Below are 18,702 nucleotides of genomic sequence, written 5' to 3' on the forward strand. Positions count from 1 at the left end.
TGGTTGCTTGCATGTACAGAGGCGTTTACTAAGTGGTTACTATATGCATCTTGATTATTATTTTTATTACATTTTTAACGAACTTCTAAACTTATTTTATTGGATTTTATATTATTATTTCATTATGCCTTTGGTCTTAACAGTATTATCTTCCTCTTTTTTTCATCCCATAGACTCACTGACAGCCATTGACAGCCCACAGCTGTCTCCCTTCAATGCCAAGGGTCCTCTGTGTCTGTCGCCTTCCTTCCAGATGTCCACCCTCAGTCTTCCCGGCCAGGCACCCTCACCCCTGCAGAGTCCCATCTTGAATGAGGTGGGCACTGCCAGACTAGAGGAAGACGAAGAGGGCAGGAGGAAGGTACACTGATCGCATGCCAACCTGCCCAGGCCTCAATAAGAGCTGAAAAATCTTAGGGCATGCTTGGGTTTGATTAACACGAGAACCATTTGGCTTGCATTGCCTTTGATGGGACGTGATAGATTGTAGCTTGTTATGACAATGACCCTGTGATCTTGGGGTTGATTTAAGGAGTTTTTTTTTTTTTTTTTTAGCTTTTTGTTGCCTTGGTGTGCACAGCTAACCTAAAATGCCCTGCCTTCAACTTAAGATTTATCAGACCTTGAAACTTTAAATATTTTAAAGTTTCAAGTAATTCTTCTCTTCAAATATTAACTTAATAATAATATTATAAATATTAACTTATATTATAACTTGATATTGTCAAGTTAATTGAAGTTAAGTTGAAATGAGTTCTAAGTTCTGCCTTGCTTTTCTAGGTTCTGTGTTAACAGCTTGATTCTGACTTCTAATTTCTATGTTAAATTCTATGTTCTGTGTTTAAGGCTACATTCTATGTTTGTTTCTTTGTTAATGTCTTGGTTCTAAGTTCTATGGCCTGGTTTCACAGACAAGGCTTAGATTAAGCCAGTATTAGGCCTTAGTTAAATTAGGATATTTAAGTATCTTTTATAAACCTACCCTACAAAAAAAAAAAAAAAAAAAAAAAAAATTTACTGGTGTGCTTCTTGAGTCAAAACAATGGCACTGACATATTTTAAGATATGTCAGTACAAGTTTCTTTCAGTTAAAACCGCTCAAACATTCTTGTCTGGGACTAGGCTTAAGCCTTGTCTGTGAAACCAGGGGTAAAAGTTCTACATTCATTGCAAAAGATAATTTTTAGGTTAACTTACTAAGTTATAAGCAACAGTATGTTCATTTCTAAATTCAGTTCTAGGTTCTGTGTTCAAGGTTGTACAGTGTTCTTCGCTAGCTTTAACATTAATTTCTATATTATTCTGTATTTTCAGTTCTACATTAATTTCAATTATATGTTATCCCCTGGTTTCACAGACAAAGTTTAAGCCTAGTCCTAGACTAAAATGCATGTTTGAGCTAGTTAGTTTTGAGTTAGTTCACCCAAAAATGAAAATTCTGTCATTAATTACCCACCCTCATGTCGTTCCACATCTGTAAGACCTTCATTCATCTTCGGAAAACAAATTAAGGTAATTTTCATAAAATCAGATGGCTCAGTGAGGCCTCCATTGCCAGCAAGACAATTAACACTTTCAGTGACCAGAAATGTATTTATTTAAAAAAAGTTCATGTGACTACAGTGGTTCAACCTTAATGTTATGAAGCGATGAGAATACTTTTTGTGCGCCGAAAATGATAGAATAATGACTTTATTCAACAATATCTAGTGATGGGCGATTTCAAAACTCTGCTTCATGAAGCTTTGAAGCAGTGGTTCAGAGCGCATGTCAAACTGCCACAGTGTGGTGAACCATTGAAATTTCAAAACACTTATGACGTAACAAAGCCTTGTTTACTGAAATCATGTGACAGTTTGATACATGCTCCAAACCACTGATTCAAAATAAAAGATTCATAAAGCTTCAAAGCTTCATGAAGCAGTGTTTTGAAATCGCCCATCACTAGATATTGTTGAATAAAGTAGTTATTTAGTTTTTTTCTCGTCGCTTCATAACATTAAGGTTGAACCACAGTGGTCACATGAACTGTTTTAAATATGTCTTTAGTAGCTTTCTAAAGTGTTAATTGTCTTGCTGTCAATGCAGGCCTCACTGAGCCATCGGATTTCATCAAAAATATCTTAATTTGTGTTACGTCATTTATTTATGTCATTAATTTTTTTCAGCCACTGATTTTTCTCAAGATGCACACCAGTAATGTTTTTTTTTTTTTTTCTCTCTAAGGAATGCTGAGCTACTTAATTGCCCTAATTGATCTAAGTCTTAATCCTGGCTTAATCTAAGCCCTCTCTGAAACCGGGCCTATAAATTCTACATTAACTTCTAAACCGTGTTAATTTAAGTTAAATTCTAGGTTCTTCTTAGAGGTTGACTTCTGTCTTCTTTCTGGGTTTTTTTATCTAAGTTCTATATTATAAGTATTAGGTTTACATTTTTAGGTTTACATTAACCAGGTTAATTTGTAAGTTAAATTCAGCTTTCTGTGTTTGAGGTGTTAACTTCTGAGTTCTAAGTTTGAGGTCATGTCATGTTCTAGTTCTACATTTTACAGTTGTTTCTAAAACTTTAATTACTTAAATGAACTTACCTTGCCAAGTAAAATAGTGTTTAGAGGGTTTAATCAAAGAGGGGTTTTAAGTATGCTTTCTTTTTCAGAGATATCCCACTGACAAAGCTTACTTCATTGCTAAAGAGATTCTGACAACAGAGCGGACTTACCTGAAGGATCTGGAAGTCATCACAGTGGTGAGCAGAGCTGTCTGTTCTCGTGACTCATGATTATAACAAGTTTAGTGTGTGAAGCTTGTCTGGAGAGGAGTGCTGTGGAGTCTGTACAATGTATGCTCTATGTTGTGTCAATTAGGAGGGCTTTTTCTTTTGATTTCTGGCTTTGAACTGTCTAATCATTGATGTGTGTGTGTATGTCTTCAGTGGTTCCGCAGTGCAGTGATTAAAGAAAATGCCATGCCTGAGGGTCTCATGACCCTACTGTTCTCCAACATTGACCCCATATATGAGTTCCACAGAGGCTTTCTCAAAGAGATTGACCAAAGACTGGCTCTCTGGTACTTGTCCTTCTCATTTATTACAATGTAACTTGTTGACGAAGTTATACAAGTTTTCATTTGCTTAATGATTGGAAAAATGCTTTGTCTTAGCTGTTGATGAATTTCACATGTTTGCAGGGAGGGGCGCTCTAACGCTCATGTAAAAGGAGATTACCAACGAATTGGAGATGTAATGCTGCGCAACATGTGTGCTCTGAAGGTGAGGTTATAGTTTGGTTCTACAAACAAGAACAACTTTGAGTTTGAGTTCATAAACTCCCAAAGATCATCCATAATTTAAAATATTTAGATCATTCATAATTAGGGGTGACGCAAGACAGGTAGCTCACGAACAAGACAAGAGATTAAGTTCACAAGAACGAGACGAGAGACAGTATTTTAAACAGTATTTTTTTAAAGAAATCCTCAATGATGTAATACTAGAAAAGTAGTCTGCAGGTGCTTCTGAACTATGAAATATCATATGCCGTCAAAGAAAACACTTAAGCACTGTTAAAGGTTTTGCCACAAACTCAACTGACTGACTGACTCATATGAGTCTCTTCAAACCTTAGAACTGTACATGATTTATGAGCTTCTACAACTTTTGACCTCATAACTAAACTCCATTCCACAAATTGATCATAGAAATAAAAAAAACAGTAAAATGAATAACCCAGTTTTCTCTTAGTTTTATTAAGTGCAACTATAATCAAAGTCACCAAATAGACCAAATTTTTCTTCATGCATGATACAGAGCTAAGATATGGTTACAACTACACAGCCCAGCCTAAGATAGCTTTCATATTGGGAGATATTTGCATGCATCAGAGAGCCCCTTTCGCAATGCGGGGTATTGAAATCGTGTTTGAATGCGCGCTCTCGTTTTACTTTTGCTTTCGCTTGTACTCTGTGAATAGGGAGCTGCGGTGCCTAGTGCACATTCTACAACAGGGGTCGGCAAATAAGTTTGGCATCAGGCTAAAAAAAAATGTTGTCACTAGATGGCGGGCCAGAACATAGTCAAAGGATAATTTAAGAAATTAATTAATTTGTTACTCTGTGTTAAATCCTGTAGTAGGACAGTCATTAACAAAAAGCCACATTTGTGTGGCAGTGTCCGGGTTTTAAACTGGATACATTAATAAAGCAGGGTAGTGACAGTAGTGCACTAGTACAGCTCTGCAGCTTGTGTTAGATGAGCTGGATGGAATTGAAGCGACCGTATACAAAATGTATACAAAGCGGTGGCATATTCTATCCTAGTTTCACCCTCAGACTCCATCATGGCAATATCGCTAGACAGCTTTTCACCTTGATGAGAAATCTCGTCACATTTTGATCTTGTCACACCCCCGTTCATAACTTATGTCTTGAGGTTGTTGCCTTCATATCCTCAGGAGTTCACAGGCTACCTGCAGAAGCATGATGAGGTGTTAACAGAGCTTGAGAAAGCCACAAAGCGTGTAAAGAAGTTGGAGACGGTGTATAAGGAGTTTGAGCTACAGAAGGTGTGCTACCTACCACTCAACACCTTCCTGCTGAAGCCCATTCAGAGACTCATGCACTACAAACTCATCCTGGAGCGTCTGTGTAAACATTACGCCCCACAGCACAGAGACTATGAAGATTGCAAAGGTGGGCCTGCTCCCAGATAAATAAGTGTTTTACTAGAACAAACAAACAGTTTTATTTTTGATCTGAGGATAATAAACTTGTAAATGTTCAATTTCCACAGAGGCCTTAAAAGAAGTTGCAGAGATTGCTGCTCAGCTGCAGAGCAGTCTGATTCGATTGGAGAACTTTCAGAAGCTGACAGAACTTCAGAGGGATCTGATTGGCATTGAGAATCTTACAGCTCCAGGAAGAGTGAGTTGTTACCTTGTACATGAAGTTTTGGTTTGTCAAAGCGGGTGGATGCATGATTGTACAGAACATCGGCTTTCAAAGTTATAAGCCACTTAAAACGTTATGAGCCATTTACACTATGGTCATGGTCAGACAAAAATGTAAATATGAAGTAGTTTCAAATGTAGCATCAGCGCTAGAATTATACTTTTTAAATGGCAGAAATCTGTAATAGGGCTAGGACAATACATCGATTCGCGATACAATGATTTTGGATTGATTTTTATATTTTCTCTCTCAAATTGATTCTGAGCTTAGTTTTTAACAGAAGATGGCGCTCTACGCTAGTTTTTTAACCCACACTTAAATGTTCACGAAGAAGAGTACTAGACAGCCATGGCTTGTAAGTGGTTAAATATTAGTGCTGTCAATCGATTAAAAAAAAATTAACTTGATTAATCACAGGTTTTTTCTGTGATTAATCGCGATTAATTGTATTTAAAAACACTTATGTTTTTATACATTTTTATATATTTTATAATGTAATAATTTTGCAGTTAATCTCCAATTTAAAACAACATAAAGAAACAACATAAATACAGTATATTTTAAATACTTGTTTAATGGCATATTTTTTATGAATGAAGGCCAGTATCACTAATACTAATCCAACCACCTTTTTCCCCCAATTATAAACATAAATTATAGCCATTCAACATTACAGTGTAATTGAAAGCTATTTTTTTTAACATGTATTAGGCTTCAAAAATATAACAACTTTTAATTTAAGTGAACTTCGAAGAGTCCTCACATAAACCCATAATAAATGTCATATGTAGGCTACCAGTGCCCTTCCTACCTGTCTAACAGATATAAACTGCATGACTTATAGCCTAAATTAAATATAGATTAATCATTATTAAAACTACTAAAGTTCTTTAGTTAAGAGCAGTGAGCAACTCATTCAAGGCTGCTCTTATGAGGATACTCGACAAAATGGACATTTTTGGCATTATTGTGTGTGTTATTGTTCAATCAAGCATGACAGAGAACTCAATTCTGGCGTGCCATCCATGCACACGATACTGGCGTGCTTTTTGTGCGTTGTGTGTGTGACAGGACATTCATAGACTGCACGTTCTCTTTTTTTCACTTTTGGCGCTCTTAAACGATTTAAAAGTATTTGCATGAATAAGAACATGATCTTATTGTTATGCTAGCCAAAGGATGACAAAGGATAAAACGGATTCTGCGTTAATTGCGTTAAATATAATTAAAGCGTTAAACTGGGAAAAATTAATCGCATGTGTTAACGCATTAATGTTGACAGCACTATTAAATAAACTTGCACCTCAGCTTGGAATGCTTTTTATGACGCAATCACAGCCCACTGTGAACACCCTTGTAATTCGCTTCAACCTTTTCAAACTTTATGAATGATTATTTTAGGTTAAAGTGGTGTGTGTAAAGGACCTGGAAGCAAGCAGAGTATGGGTGTTTCTAAAGCACGTAGTGCCATGCAAACATGCGGACTAACTCCAAGGCCACCGAGTTGTCTTAGAAGAAATAATCGCTGCGAACATCTTTTAAAGGTACTCAGAATTATCGACAAAGCTCACCTGTGAGTCCAGAATTGAGCCAATATATTTAAAATTCTTCAATAATTTCTAGTTGGCTGAAGTAACACCAAGTTTCGAGGGCCTTAGTCTGAGCCAAATAGGCAACATCATGTAGAGAGTTACTTTTATCCAGTAGGCCAACTAAGGCCATATCATGTTCCTCCTCAATCGAAAACTCATTAGTAAATAAAGAAAAAAGCACAGGGGAAAGAACAGCCTGTGGTTAAAGTGAGCACATCTGACATAATACCTCTGACACAGACCCTCTGTGGATGGTAGGAAAGAAAGTTTCTAACCTTGTATTAACATCTAGATCAACAAGCCTTTTTAAGAGAATGTCTTCATTGAATTAAAAGCTGAGATTCTTTGTATCGTGAATCGAGAATCAATGTATTGTCCCTAATCTATAATATAAAAGATAAATCTATAAGCTTGAAGATAATGTTTCAGCTCAGAATAGAAAAAAATCTAGAGAAAAGTAACAAAAATAACTTCATGTATTTTTTCAATCACTGGCAAGGCTATTTCACCTCAACACAAATGCACATTGTCTTGGCAATCACTGCTTTGTTTCATTGCTCGTCCCTAAGATTTGTGGTACACCACTGGCAGGATGATGGTAATGTAGTGGTTAGGGCTCTGAACCAATACTGCAAGCATAATGGATTCAGTCTTACAAAATGAAGAATCAAGGAAACTGGAATTGCAGTTTTTTTTCTGTATTATATTTAATAAATTGCAGTATTTAATTGTTTGTACACTGTTTTAATAAAATCTCAAAGTGCAATTGATAACCTGCAGCCCTGTGAATGACAGCTGATTTTGTTTCCATCTTCTCTTCCAGGAATTCGTCAGGGAAGGTTGTCTTTATAAGCTCACCAAGAAGGGTCTGCAGCAGAGGATGTTTTTTCTTGTAAGACTGAACTTTTAGTCTGTTTTGGTGTTTATTTTAACGACTGTCCCTGCTGATCAAAACTTTTGTATCTAAGTTTTCAGACATGCTGCTGTACACAAGCAAAGGGGTGACTGCAACCAATCAGTTCAAAGTTCATGGACAGCTTCCTCTACATGGGATGATTGTGAGTATTCCCAGGAATTAAATTTGGAATGGAATTCTCACAAACTTCATGCTGAATAAAATAGACTATATACTGCTATAGCATGTGAAAGAGTATGCATTATGTAGTGATGCACATTTGAAAAAGTTGTTTTACACATTGTCACACGATCTCATGTTATGTTCAGTTCAGCGAATGACATTCAGTTGGGGCTGGGAGTCTGTGCCAAAAAGAATTGATTCATAGGCCTTGAGAATTGAAAGTCTACTCCAAAAGTTGAAACATCTACACTAAAGGGCCTGACAAATCTTGGCATAACATGACAAAGACAATGTCTGAAATTGCATAATGTCTGAGTAGGTAACATATTTGAGGTTACTTTGCGGCCATTAAAAAATGACCATGAAAAAATATATTTCTTATATAGTATGCATGTGTGTAGTATGCATACCGCATCCTCCATGTTGCCTTTGTGATGTTGACCTGCTGCGTCAGTTGTGTCACTTACCTGACATATTAAAAATATGATATATTTGGTTATACTATATCTTTTGCTGTGCTGTTTTTCACACGTAGTTGCAAAGTAAGCATATTGAGATGCATAGAGTGTCTAATAATTTGATTCATCCCAGTTACTCAAATCTTTTGATTCTGTTCAGCAAAAAAAGATTCTGATTTGTTCAGTGACTCATTTTGTGATTCTTTCTGTACATTTCATTAAGTAGATGGTGACTATTAAGTGTTTTTTATAGTATTAGTGAGTTTTTGAATCATTCACTCTACAGATTTTTTTTAAAAAGTTAAGTTGTTTATGACCTAGCACTACTTTTAATATACTTTTTAAAAAAGAGATTTATTATCATAGAGCAGCTAAATTATCATAATTACTTGACTAATTAATGTGACATTTTATTAAATTTTTTTGTTGTTGTTGTAACAGCTATTTTTACCCACATAACCTGCAAAAAGTACACACTTCAGCTCAGTTTTATTCAGTTGAATCTTTATCACATCAATAAGTCTCATCTCTCACATTAACCGGTTTGCCTGAAAAGCTCTTTTGATTAATGACTCTGTCAAACAGTCTGCACAAGTGCTATGCTGAGAGGATTTGCCCATTTTCAAACATGAGAAGAGGGCTCTCTCAGTAACATGGTGTTTTTAAGCAAAGTTAGAATTAATGTGGCATGCTGGGTTTCTCTCAGATGAAAGTACACAGGCAGGCGGTGATAAATGACGTTTACACTAGCTTTTTTTTCTCTAAACATCTGCACTGTCTCACATCTTAGCTTTGTTTTCGTAGAGCAGTGATCTTTCAGGCCTTATTTGCAGTATCGACCGTTAAATAGAATTTTAATGTGTACTCTCTTCTGGCCCACATTTCATATGAGACTCATGTTCAAAGTTACACTTACAAGGACTGTTTACAAGTGTTAAGAACTGGCATTCAGAGGAGGAGAGTGGTATTCTGTGTTATTTTCCACCTAATGTCAAGCTGTCTATTAATATAGCCAATAATCGACTATATTGTGTAAAGTAAAAAAAAAAAATAAAATAAAAAAAAAGGCCATTAAGATTTTGATTTTAAAGAAATATATTTTTATTTAGCAAGGACACGTTTAAAATGATCAAAAGCGACAGTAAAGACATTTATAAATTTTCAAAATATTTATATTTCAAATAAATGCTGATCTTTTGAACTTTATATATTCAAAAGAACCACATTTCTGTACTTTTCATTATTACACCAGGTGATGGTGACCAGTAAATGTTTTTTGTTTTGTATTACTAGGAATTTTTGAATTATTCAATTTGATTCACTTGACATCAAAATGTCAAGTTGTTTATGACTTAACTATTTCAAATAAATGCTGTTCTTTTGAACTTTATATTCATAAAAGAATCTTGAAAAAAATGTATTACTGTTTCCACAGAAATATTAAGCAGCACAACTATTGCACAACTATTGCATATCTGCATTGATGATGATGATGATAATAATAAGAAATGTTTCTTGAGCACCAAATCAGCATATTAACTTGATATCTGAAGGATCACGTGACACTAAATTCTGGATTAATGGCTTCTGAAATTCAGCTTTGTCACCACAGGAATAAATTATATTTCAAAATATATTAGCATTGTTTCCCCCTCTCCACAATATTACTGTTTGTACTGTATTTTAATCCAATAAATGCAGTTTTAGTGAGCATGAGAGACTTAAAAACAAACCCTTACCCCAAACCTTTTAACGGTAGTATTTATTACCAAATGAGAAACACATTTACAATACATACTGTTACAATGGACTTGTCTGTGCTTCGCTCCTACTCGCAGCTCATTGTGCTGGACGCTCCGGTGAGTATGAAGAAAATCCCACAATCCCTACTCCCAAACAACACCCTCAAAAGTCTGGCCACAACATTTGCTCTTCCCTCTCTGCTATCCCTTTCTGGCATCAATAGAAATGAGGATTACTAGTAGTCAGGATGTTAACAAGTAGATTATTGACATTTATTGGGATGGGTTCAGTAACATGATACTAAAGAATGTGAGTCATGCAGATCCCTTTGGTTTGACTGGGAATGTTTTGCAGGTGGAGGAGAGTGAGAATGAGTGGTCTGTCCCTCACTGTTTCACCATATATTCTGCTCAGCGGACCATTGTAGTGGCAGCCAGGTGAGAGTCAGAGCATGTTCAGTACACAGAGTTCAGTACAGCTTTCACAATGTGTTTAACTAAGTCTTTGGAATCCTGATGAATTTAATGATTTGGGGTTTAATTCCTAAATTATTCTATTAACAGGTCCATTCACAATATTTGGAAATGCACTACTCTTTGCAGCCTGTTGAATTAAATATTAAACAGAACAGTAATAATAAATACATTTGCATTGTTTTTTGTTTTGTTTTTTGTAAATTTATGAACTTTTATTTTATATATTTATATATTTATATATATATATATATATATATATATAAAAATATTATTATTTATTTTATTATTATAATTATTATTATTTATTTTATTATTATAATTATTATTATTTAATTATTATAATAATTATTATTATTATTATTTATTTTATTATTATTATTATTATTATTTATTTTATTATTATAATTATTATTATTTAATTATTATTATTATTATTATTTTTTATTATTAGTAGTAGTAGTAGTAGTATGTATTTATACAGTTCTTAGTTGGAAAACTGCTGTTTTCATATCTCCTAAAATTAATTAATGCTTTTTTTTTACTATTTTTTTTTTTTTTTTTTTTTTTTTTTTTTTTAGGTTGATTGCGTATTTACATGAACGACTTAAATCTCAAATATTACCTCCGCACTTAACCCTAATATCTTAATATCTTTTTATGAAACATATTATATTAAATTACATTACATTATATTACATTGTTATGTTATGTGTTATGTTATGTATATTAATTATATTTTACCAGCACAAATGTTTTCAACATTGATAATAATAATTAAAAAAAACTTGATCATCAGCATATCAATCAGCATATTTGATTTCTGAAGGATCATGTGACACTGAAAATTGGAGTAATGGCTGCTGAAAGTTCAACTTTGCCATCACAGAAATAATTTGAATTTTAAATTGTATTAAAATAGAATAGAGTTTTTGTATTTTCACAATATTACTGTTTTTGTTTTTTCATCAAATAAATGCAGCCTTGTTCAACATAAGAGATTTATTTCAAAAACATTGTAAAAAATCTTACAGAGGGCAAAGTTTTGAACTGTAATGTATATTATATTATATAATGTTGTTCTTATATTTCCTTTAATATTTGTCTTCTGTTCATATTTCAGTAAGTCTCTCTCCCTCTCTCCTCCACAGCTCCAAAGTAGAGATGAACAAATGGATCGAAGATCTGAACATGGCTATTGACATGTCAAAGAAATGTCAGGAGAAATCAGAACTTCTGTTGGACCCAAACCTGTGTGATCGCTCCAACAGTAAGTACCTCAAGCCTGCTTGTGACATACTCCTCCACTATCCACACAGGTGATGTGTTTTTATCCCTTAGCCTCCTTATCACTGATCCTGAAGTAGATGTAAACCCCACCCCTTCCAATTGCCCCTCCCCTCTCTCCTCTACTTTCCTGCTCTCCCTCTGCACAATCATAAGGATCATCAGATGAGATGTCTCTGGAGCAGGAGTCGGAGGATGACATGAACTCCTCCCGCTGCTCTCTGGACAAGCAGAGCCACCACAGGGCCAACACCACCATGCATGTGTGCTGGCACCGCAACACCAGTGTCTCTATGTCTGACCACAGCCTAGCCGTGGAGGTAGCATTTACACACACACACACTCACACTCATTTAAAGTCTTCATGGAGCCTGATTGTGAAGGTCTTGACTACAGCTGCAGTGTGCAAATGAAGGACATGACTCTAGCATGTGTTTGGGTCAATCTTACAAAGAAATGTGTGGGTCATGTTTCACTCCAAAATCAGAACCAAATATTTTGGCTGAAAAATAAGCATACTTTAGGACTGTTAAGAATGTCAGTCAGTCTGTCTCTTTGTATCATAAATAATTCACTACATACATTTTTTGTATTATTTTCATGCCAGCTATAAAGATTTCCACTCTGATTTGTCAGTACTGTAATGCAAAAACGCTGTTTAGCAAGTTTTTTTTAAAAGCCATTTGGTTTACTATGAGACAGAGGAAGTGTCCTCATTAAACCACGTTTATGTTGTAATACTCGTGTCATTATACACATTTGTGTCCCCATAAACCATATATTCAAGAACACATATACACACACACACACAATATCTCTGAGCCTGGCTGTTGAGGTCTGGACTGCAACCGAAGCTCGGGGATGAGGGGCAAGGACTCTTGGATCTCTTTTTCTCTTTTTTTTGTGTCTGTCTCCCTTCTTCACCCTCATTTTCCAGTTACGCCACATCCAGTAGCTTCACCTCCTCCCCCTTTCTATGTTTTTATTTTTTCTTCTTTATTTCTCCCATCTCTCCTCTGTGTTAACAGTAACTGCCTTTTGGAATGAAAGTGACTGAATTAATGAACATTTTCATGGATGCTTCTGTTTTTGTTTTTTTTCTTCTTTTTTTTCTAACATTTCCTTTCTACAGATTTGAAGAATTTTCTGTCTGTCATTTTTCTCCCACTCAGGGGTTGAAAGCTAACATTCTAACACACTTTGTGTCTTCTGTTCTTCTTCTCTTTTGCTCCCTGTTGCCCTTTTTGTCTTCATCACTTTCTCTCCATCACATTATCTGTCCTTCTTCCTGTTTACATCTTTTCCTGTGCGTGTGATCTGTTTGCCTGCCTGCCTGCTCTCAGTATTCAGTTCTCCAGCCGCGTCTCCAGAGCTCCCCCCTCGGTACCTGCTCGGTCAGGGCCAGAGACCCAACACCATCACACATGTGTGCTGGTACAGAAACCAGAACCTTTCTCTCAATGACTACCTGCGCATGAACCAGGTACCACTGCAGTCGAAACCCCTCCAGTGATAGTCTTCTTAGAGATTTTAGGAACATTTCATGGTCAGCCTTCACCTGAAAGTGATCCTCAAGAGTGGTCCTCAATTATCAAAATCTATCTTTATGCTTTTTACATCATTTTTCATGTTTTATATATAGTCCTGTTTGGATTTAAATAGTCAAGTAATTAAGAGTGGATCATTATTGCTGTGATTATTATGTTTCTAGCATGTTATATATTTGACTACAGTTCGTTTAACCCTAATTGATGGAGTGTGTAGCTTTTAATTTCTTAAACAACCAAGATTCATCAGGCTGAAATTGTGAAAGAATGGTTGGGAGGGAGCATGAAGAATCATTTTCACACATGAATGAGTCCAGACCTTAAATTCATTGAAAGTCTTTGGGATGTGCTGGAAGAGACTTTACAGAGTGCTCACCTCTTGCATTGTCAATACAAGATCTTGACCAAAAATTGTTGCACCTCTTGATGAAAATAAATATGATGTTATTTTTGGTCAAGATCTTGACTTTCTATTATTATGAGTTCTTTCCTTTTTTTAACTATTGATTTGTAAAATTGGCACTTTCTCCCTTAGCTTATTCATTGTGTACATTTCATTAAACACTAATGCAGTGCTAATGGTCTTTGTAAATGAGGGGTTTTCGCTGTTGTAGCAGTTGAATTTTTAACTGTTACGCTCCATTGCAGAACCAGCTGTCTGGTTACCTCCTAAGGAAGTTCAAGAACAGCAACGGCTGGCAGAAACTCTGGGTCGTCTTTACCAACTTCTGCCTGTTCTTTTATAAGACACATCAGGTATTGAAATACGCACCATCCCTTTGATTTCATGTATTTGATGTTCATTCTGAAAGCTTAAACTTCCTGCAGGAGGTCTAGATGTCTGAATTATTAATTAATAATTAATTCTTGTTTTTGTTCCAGGATGACTTCCCTCTGGCCAGTCTACCATTGCTAGGTTACACAGTTAGCACTCCAGGCGAATCGGATAGCATCCATAAGGAGTACGTCTTCAAGCTGCAGTTCAAATCCCATGTTTACTTCTTCAGGGCAGAGAGCGAGTATACATTTGAAAGGTAAAGTTATATATATATATATTTTCAGCATCAATACACCAGTCTTCAGTATCACATGATCCTTCAGAAATCAATTTAATAGCTGATTTGATGATTCCTACTATAATGAATTTTGAAAACATTTGTGCTGCTTAAAAAATTAGTTCTTTGAAATGAAAACTAGCCTAAACTTTACTCACCTTCAAGCCATCCTAGTTGTATATGACTTTCTTGTTTCTGACGAAGACAATTGGAGAAATATTAATACATATCCTGACGCATCCAAGCTTTATAATGGCAGTGATAGGGATCAATGTGTATAAGCTGAAGTGAGTGCTTCCATCCACATCCATACTTCAGAAATATGTGCTCCACACGGCTCCGGAGTGTCAATAAAGGCCTTCTGAAGCGAAGCAATGCTTTTTTTTTTTTTTGTAAAAAATTATCCATATTAAACAAGTTATGAAGTCGAATATCGAGCTTCCGCAAGACCGCCTTCATATTCAGCGTACGCAGACATTGTAAACCGCTTGCAGTTCACAAAGCTAATGCTACGTCATGCGCCTTCCCTATTAAACGTACGGAAAAAGTGTAATTGACGCGACGCGACTTTCTTCGTAACTTGATTACGGAAGGCGGTCTGGCGGAAGCTAGATATTTTACATCATAACCTGTTAAATATGGTTATTGTTTTACACAAACGCGTCGCTTCACTTCTAAAGGCCTTTATTAACACTCCGGAGCCGTGTGGAGCACATATTTATGATGGATGGAAGCACTTTGTTCAGCTCATACTCATTGAACCCTATCACTGCCATATAAAGCTCGGATGCATCAGGATATTTATTAATATTTCTGCAGTTATGTTCAACAGAAAGAAGAAAGTCATATACACCTAGGATGGCTTGAGGGTGAGTAAAGGTTGGGCTAATTTTCATTTCAAAGTGAACTAATTCTTTAATATTTTTGTGGAAATCTTTTTTTAGGATTCTTTGATGAATATAAAGTTCAAAAGAACAGCATTTATTTGAAATATATAAATCTTTTGTAACATTATAAATGTCTTTACTGTTACTTTTGATCAATTTAATGCATCCTTGCTGAAAAAAATGATTTCTTTAAAAATAAATCAATAATAACTTAAATCCCAAACTTTTGAACAGTAGTGTATATGATTATTAATTGCAAATAATTGCTTATATTTTGGCTAAGAGAAACAGATTTAGAATAGAATATTTACATTACAATACACATTATACATACCATAATATTTTTAGTATGTTTTTTTTTGTTTTTGTTTTTTTTATTAATCATGCTTAAAGGGTTAGTTCACCCAAAAATGAAAATAATGTAATTTATTACTCATCCTCATGCTGTTCCACACCCGTAAGACCTTCGTTAATATTCGGAAAACTACTTTATTTTTGATTAAATCCGATGGCTCAGTGAGGCCTGCATAGCCAGCAATGACATTTCCTCTCTCAAGATCCATTAATGTACTAAAAACATATTTAAATCAGTTCATGTGAGTACAGTGGTTCAATATTAATATTATAAAGCGACAAGAATATTTTTGGTGCGCCAAAAAAACAAAATAAGGACTTGAACGAACATGAAGCTTCGGAGCGTTATGAATCAGCGTGTCGAATCATGATTCAGATCGCGTGTCAAACCGCCAAACTGCTGAAATCACGTGACTTTGGCGCTCCGAACAGCAGATTCGAAACACTGATTCATTGTGCTCCGCTGCTTCCGAAGCAGTGTTTTAAAATCGGCCATCACTATTTGTCATTATTTAGTTTTTTTGGTGCACCAGAAATGTTCTTGTCGCTTTATAATATTAATATTGAACCACTGTACTCACATGAACTGATTAAATATGTTTTTAGTACATTAATGGATCTTGAGAGAGGAAATGTCATTGCTGGCTATGCAGACCTTCACTGAGCCATCGGATTTCAACAAAAATATCTTCATTTGCGTTCCGAAGATGAACAAAGGTCTTACAGGTGTGGAACAGTATGAAGCTGAGTAATAAATGACATTTTCATTTTTGGGTGAACTAACCCTTTAAGTAATAGCCTTAGTTACTTTTTCTTCTGTAATAAAAGGGAAGAATCATTTTGAATTTAAGTTGTGATGTGTGTGCAGATGGATGGAGGTGATAAAAAGTGCAGCGAGCTCCACGGGACGCATGAGTCTTCTCGTACCCAAAGGCCCAACAGAGATGAACGGGGGGAGCTGAGTGTGTCAGACTGATGTCCTGGAGCTGAGGGCTGGGCCCACTGACTGCCAGGACCAAACGCACCATCATTTGATCTTTTCTGATTCGTGGCTCTAAGAGAAGCATCATCATCATCATCATCATCATCATCATCATCATCATCATAATAACTTGATTCTTGACTCTGGACAGTTTGCTCTCTGCATCCCGGGAGTTTGAGCAGCTTATTGAAACCTTGGAACGAAGGAGCTGGTGGGAAAGTTTCAGCGCTCTGTAATTCCAACGTTTCTCTTTGTTTTCCTCTCGTGTTCTCCCTAATGAAACATAAAGTGGGCATCTTGCTCGTCTAGAACCACATTAGACTGAATTAAGTTATGTTTGGTTTTGTTCTTACAATTATTATTGCTGTATTCAGGTTTTTAAGGTCTTTGCTAAGATGAATCTGTCATTTATGAAGATATTTAATATCCTTGTCAGAACGGACTCTTGTTATGCCAGTTATTCAGTAAGAAAACGTGTCCCACAGGACCAGAATAAAGATTTCAATTATTTGTCCTGGGACAACATGACTGAATACTACTGAGGGGAGTGTTGACAAACAGAGAGTTTGTAAGTCTAGCTGGTGTACAGTAAGTGAGATGAAGGACTAGTGCTGTAAAATGTCTCTCACTGATGTAGGAATAATGTAACTTTGGTCAGAGAGCATGTTTACAGGTAGGTGTATGATCAAGCGTTTTCGCCCCTTTGAAGGGCTGAGGATGTCATTTTGGTACAGGAAGGAAATCGGAGAGGAATAGAAATTATTTTGACGATAAGGCAGCCGTATCATTGAATCACGTATTGGTTGTCCTCTTCCAGCATAGGTCAAAGCATGTCTTGAAGGTCATTATTGTGTGACTGGTACTTATTTAGGGGATTTTAAGTTCTGATCCGCTGATTTTGATCTCACAGCATTGATTGTTTAAATCTGAAAACTAATCAGATATTTATTTTAAAGTGAAGACTGACCAAAAAACATATGCTAACCAAACTAAATATCATGTTTTAAATGATGTATTCACAAATGTCACTAGTTTTGATTTTTGGATACTTGATGGATAATACGCTCAGTTCTAAACTGACCCCGATAAGGGGAAAGAGGGTCATCCACAGTGTAATTTTGCACGTTTCTTTCGGTTTCTGCCATCTACACACAGGGAAGAGGAAATGGTTCTGGGAAAGTTAGTTTTGATTAAAACTGAGGTTGAAAAAAGTGAAAGTCAAGATGTTTTTGGTCAGACTCTAAATGCTAAAATTGAAGTTAGTATCAGCAGCCTAAAACTGCCAGTTCCCCATTTTATTATACTGTATATGTGATTTCTTTCTATCTTTCTTTCAAGTATATTAATAATTAATTTACAAGTTCTTTCCCTATGATCCATTGATCAACAAGCTTTTTTTGTACTACCAATATTTTTTGCGAGGCATATCTCACTATATATATATGTTACGGTCTCGTTTTGTTAGGCCAGTTGAGTTATTTGTTATTTTAGTAGCATGATGAAGCAGAGTTCCACAGCATGTGTGACAGTGTTACGTTTACTTATCGGCTTACACAAAGACAGATCTGTACGATATCTGATTTGGGAGACTTTTTTTTTTTTTTTTCTCGCCTCTTTTTGGATTATTGATTGTATTTATAAGGCTTTTGGCTTTGTCCATTCAACATGCTGTACAGGGTCCAACCAAAGACCTAAAAAAATTCTTGCGCAAGCCTGAAAAGGTTGGCCAAAGTTAGTCGGCCACAAAGTAAGCAGTGTTGCTTTGTGTACTCAACAATATACTGTAAGCAGCTATCATCTCGACATGAGCTCAGCTAGTCTGATGTGTTTCAAATCCCTCTTAATTCACTAATGCACTGTGTGGGCTCATGATCTCCACCCATTTTTGTACATTTTATGTAAGGACTGGAATCATTTTCTTTCTCTTTTTCTGTGTCTGGCAATAAGAGCGATGGATGAAAGTTTTTTTTTTTTTTTTTTTTCCATTCTGGATTGCTAAGGACAAGTGAGTTTACTCAGAGTCCTGTCTCATTCAGAGAGGCACTAAACAGAGTTTTGATGAAATGGCTTCTCTCCGACTTTACTATTTATTTTGTGTAGCATGTTGCTGAGGCGTTGCTCCTGTACACACCGCATGTAGTACGTTCCATGTTATGACAGTGAGGGATATCAAATAAAACTGAACTGTGTAAAGATGTCTTTCTCTTAATTTTATCCCATTTAAAGGGTTTGTTCACATAAAAATAAAAATTCTGTCATTTATTACCCTGTATGAGATGACTTTTGTTCATCTCTGAAAC

At 35.7% G+C, this 18,702-nt stretch overlaps 1 protein-coding gene across 5 annotated transcripts in view; it reads left to right on the forward strand.

Moving 5' to 3' along the window:
- The window catches only part of farp2 (FERM, RhoGEF and pleckstrin domain protein 2), a 66,277-nt gene extending 47,699 nt beyond the window's left edge, over positions 1–18,578 (forward strand). For 2 of the 5 annotated variants that reach the window (XM_067374858.1, XM_067374863.1), the window contains exons 14-27: positions 174–361; positions 2,659–2,748; positions 2,935–3,068; positions 3,189–3,270; positions 4,451–4,688; positions 4,789–4,919; positions 7,362–7,430; positions 7,507–7,596; positions 10,172–10,254; positions 11,442–11,560; positions 11,734–11,897; positions 13,773–13,880; positions 14,007–14,158; positions 16,289–18,578. In XM_067374858.1, the coding sequence (XP_067230959.1) occupies positions 174–361; positions 2,659–2,748; positions 2,935–3,068; positions 3,189–3,270; positions 4,451–4,688; positions 4,789–4,919; positions 7,362–7,430; positions 7,507–7,596; positions 10,172–10,254; positions 11,442–11,560; positions 11,734–11,897; positions 13,773–13,880; positions 14,007–14,158; positions 16,289–16,382 (1,742 nt within the window). In that variant the 3' untranslated portion in view covers positions 16,383–18,578. Of the gene's footprint in view, positions 1–173; positions 362–2,658; positions 2,749–2,934; positions 3,069–3,188; positions 3,271–4,450; positions 4,689–4,788; positions 4,920–7,361; positions 7,431–7,506; positions 7,597–10,171; positions 10,255–11,441; positions 11,561–11,733; positions 11,898–12,920; positions 13,061–13,772; positions 13,881–14,006; positions 14,159–16,288 lie in introns of those variants that run through there. The other 3 variants (XR_010893521.1, XM_067374859.1, XM_067374862.1) reach the window with 3 other exon arrangements.
- Positions 18,579–18,702: the final 124 nt, after the last annotated feature.

The sequence above is a fragment of the Chanodichthys erythropterus genome, chromosome 21 (genome assembly GCF_024489055.1).
Source record: "Chanodichthys erythropterus isolate Z2021 chromosome 21, ASM2448905v1, whole genome shotgun sequence".
Lineage (NCBI taxonomy): Eukaryota > Metazoa > Chordata > Actinopteri > Cypriniformes > Xenocyprididae > Chanodichthys > Chanodichthys erythropterus.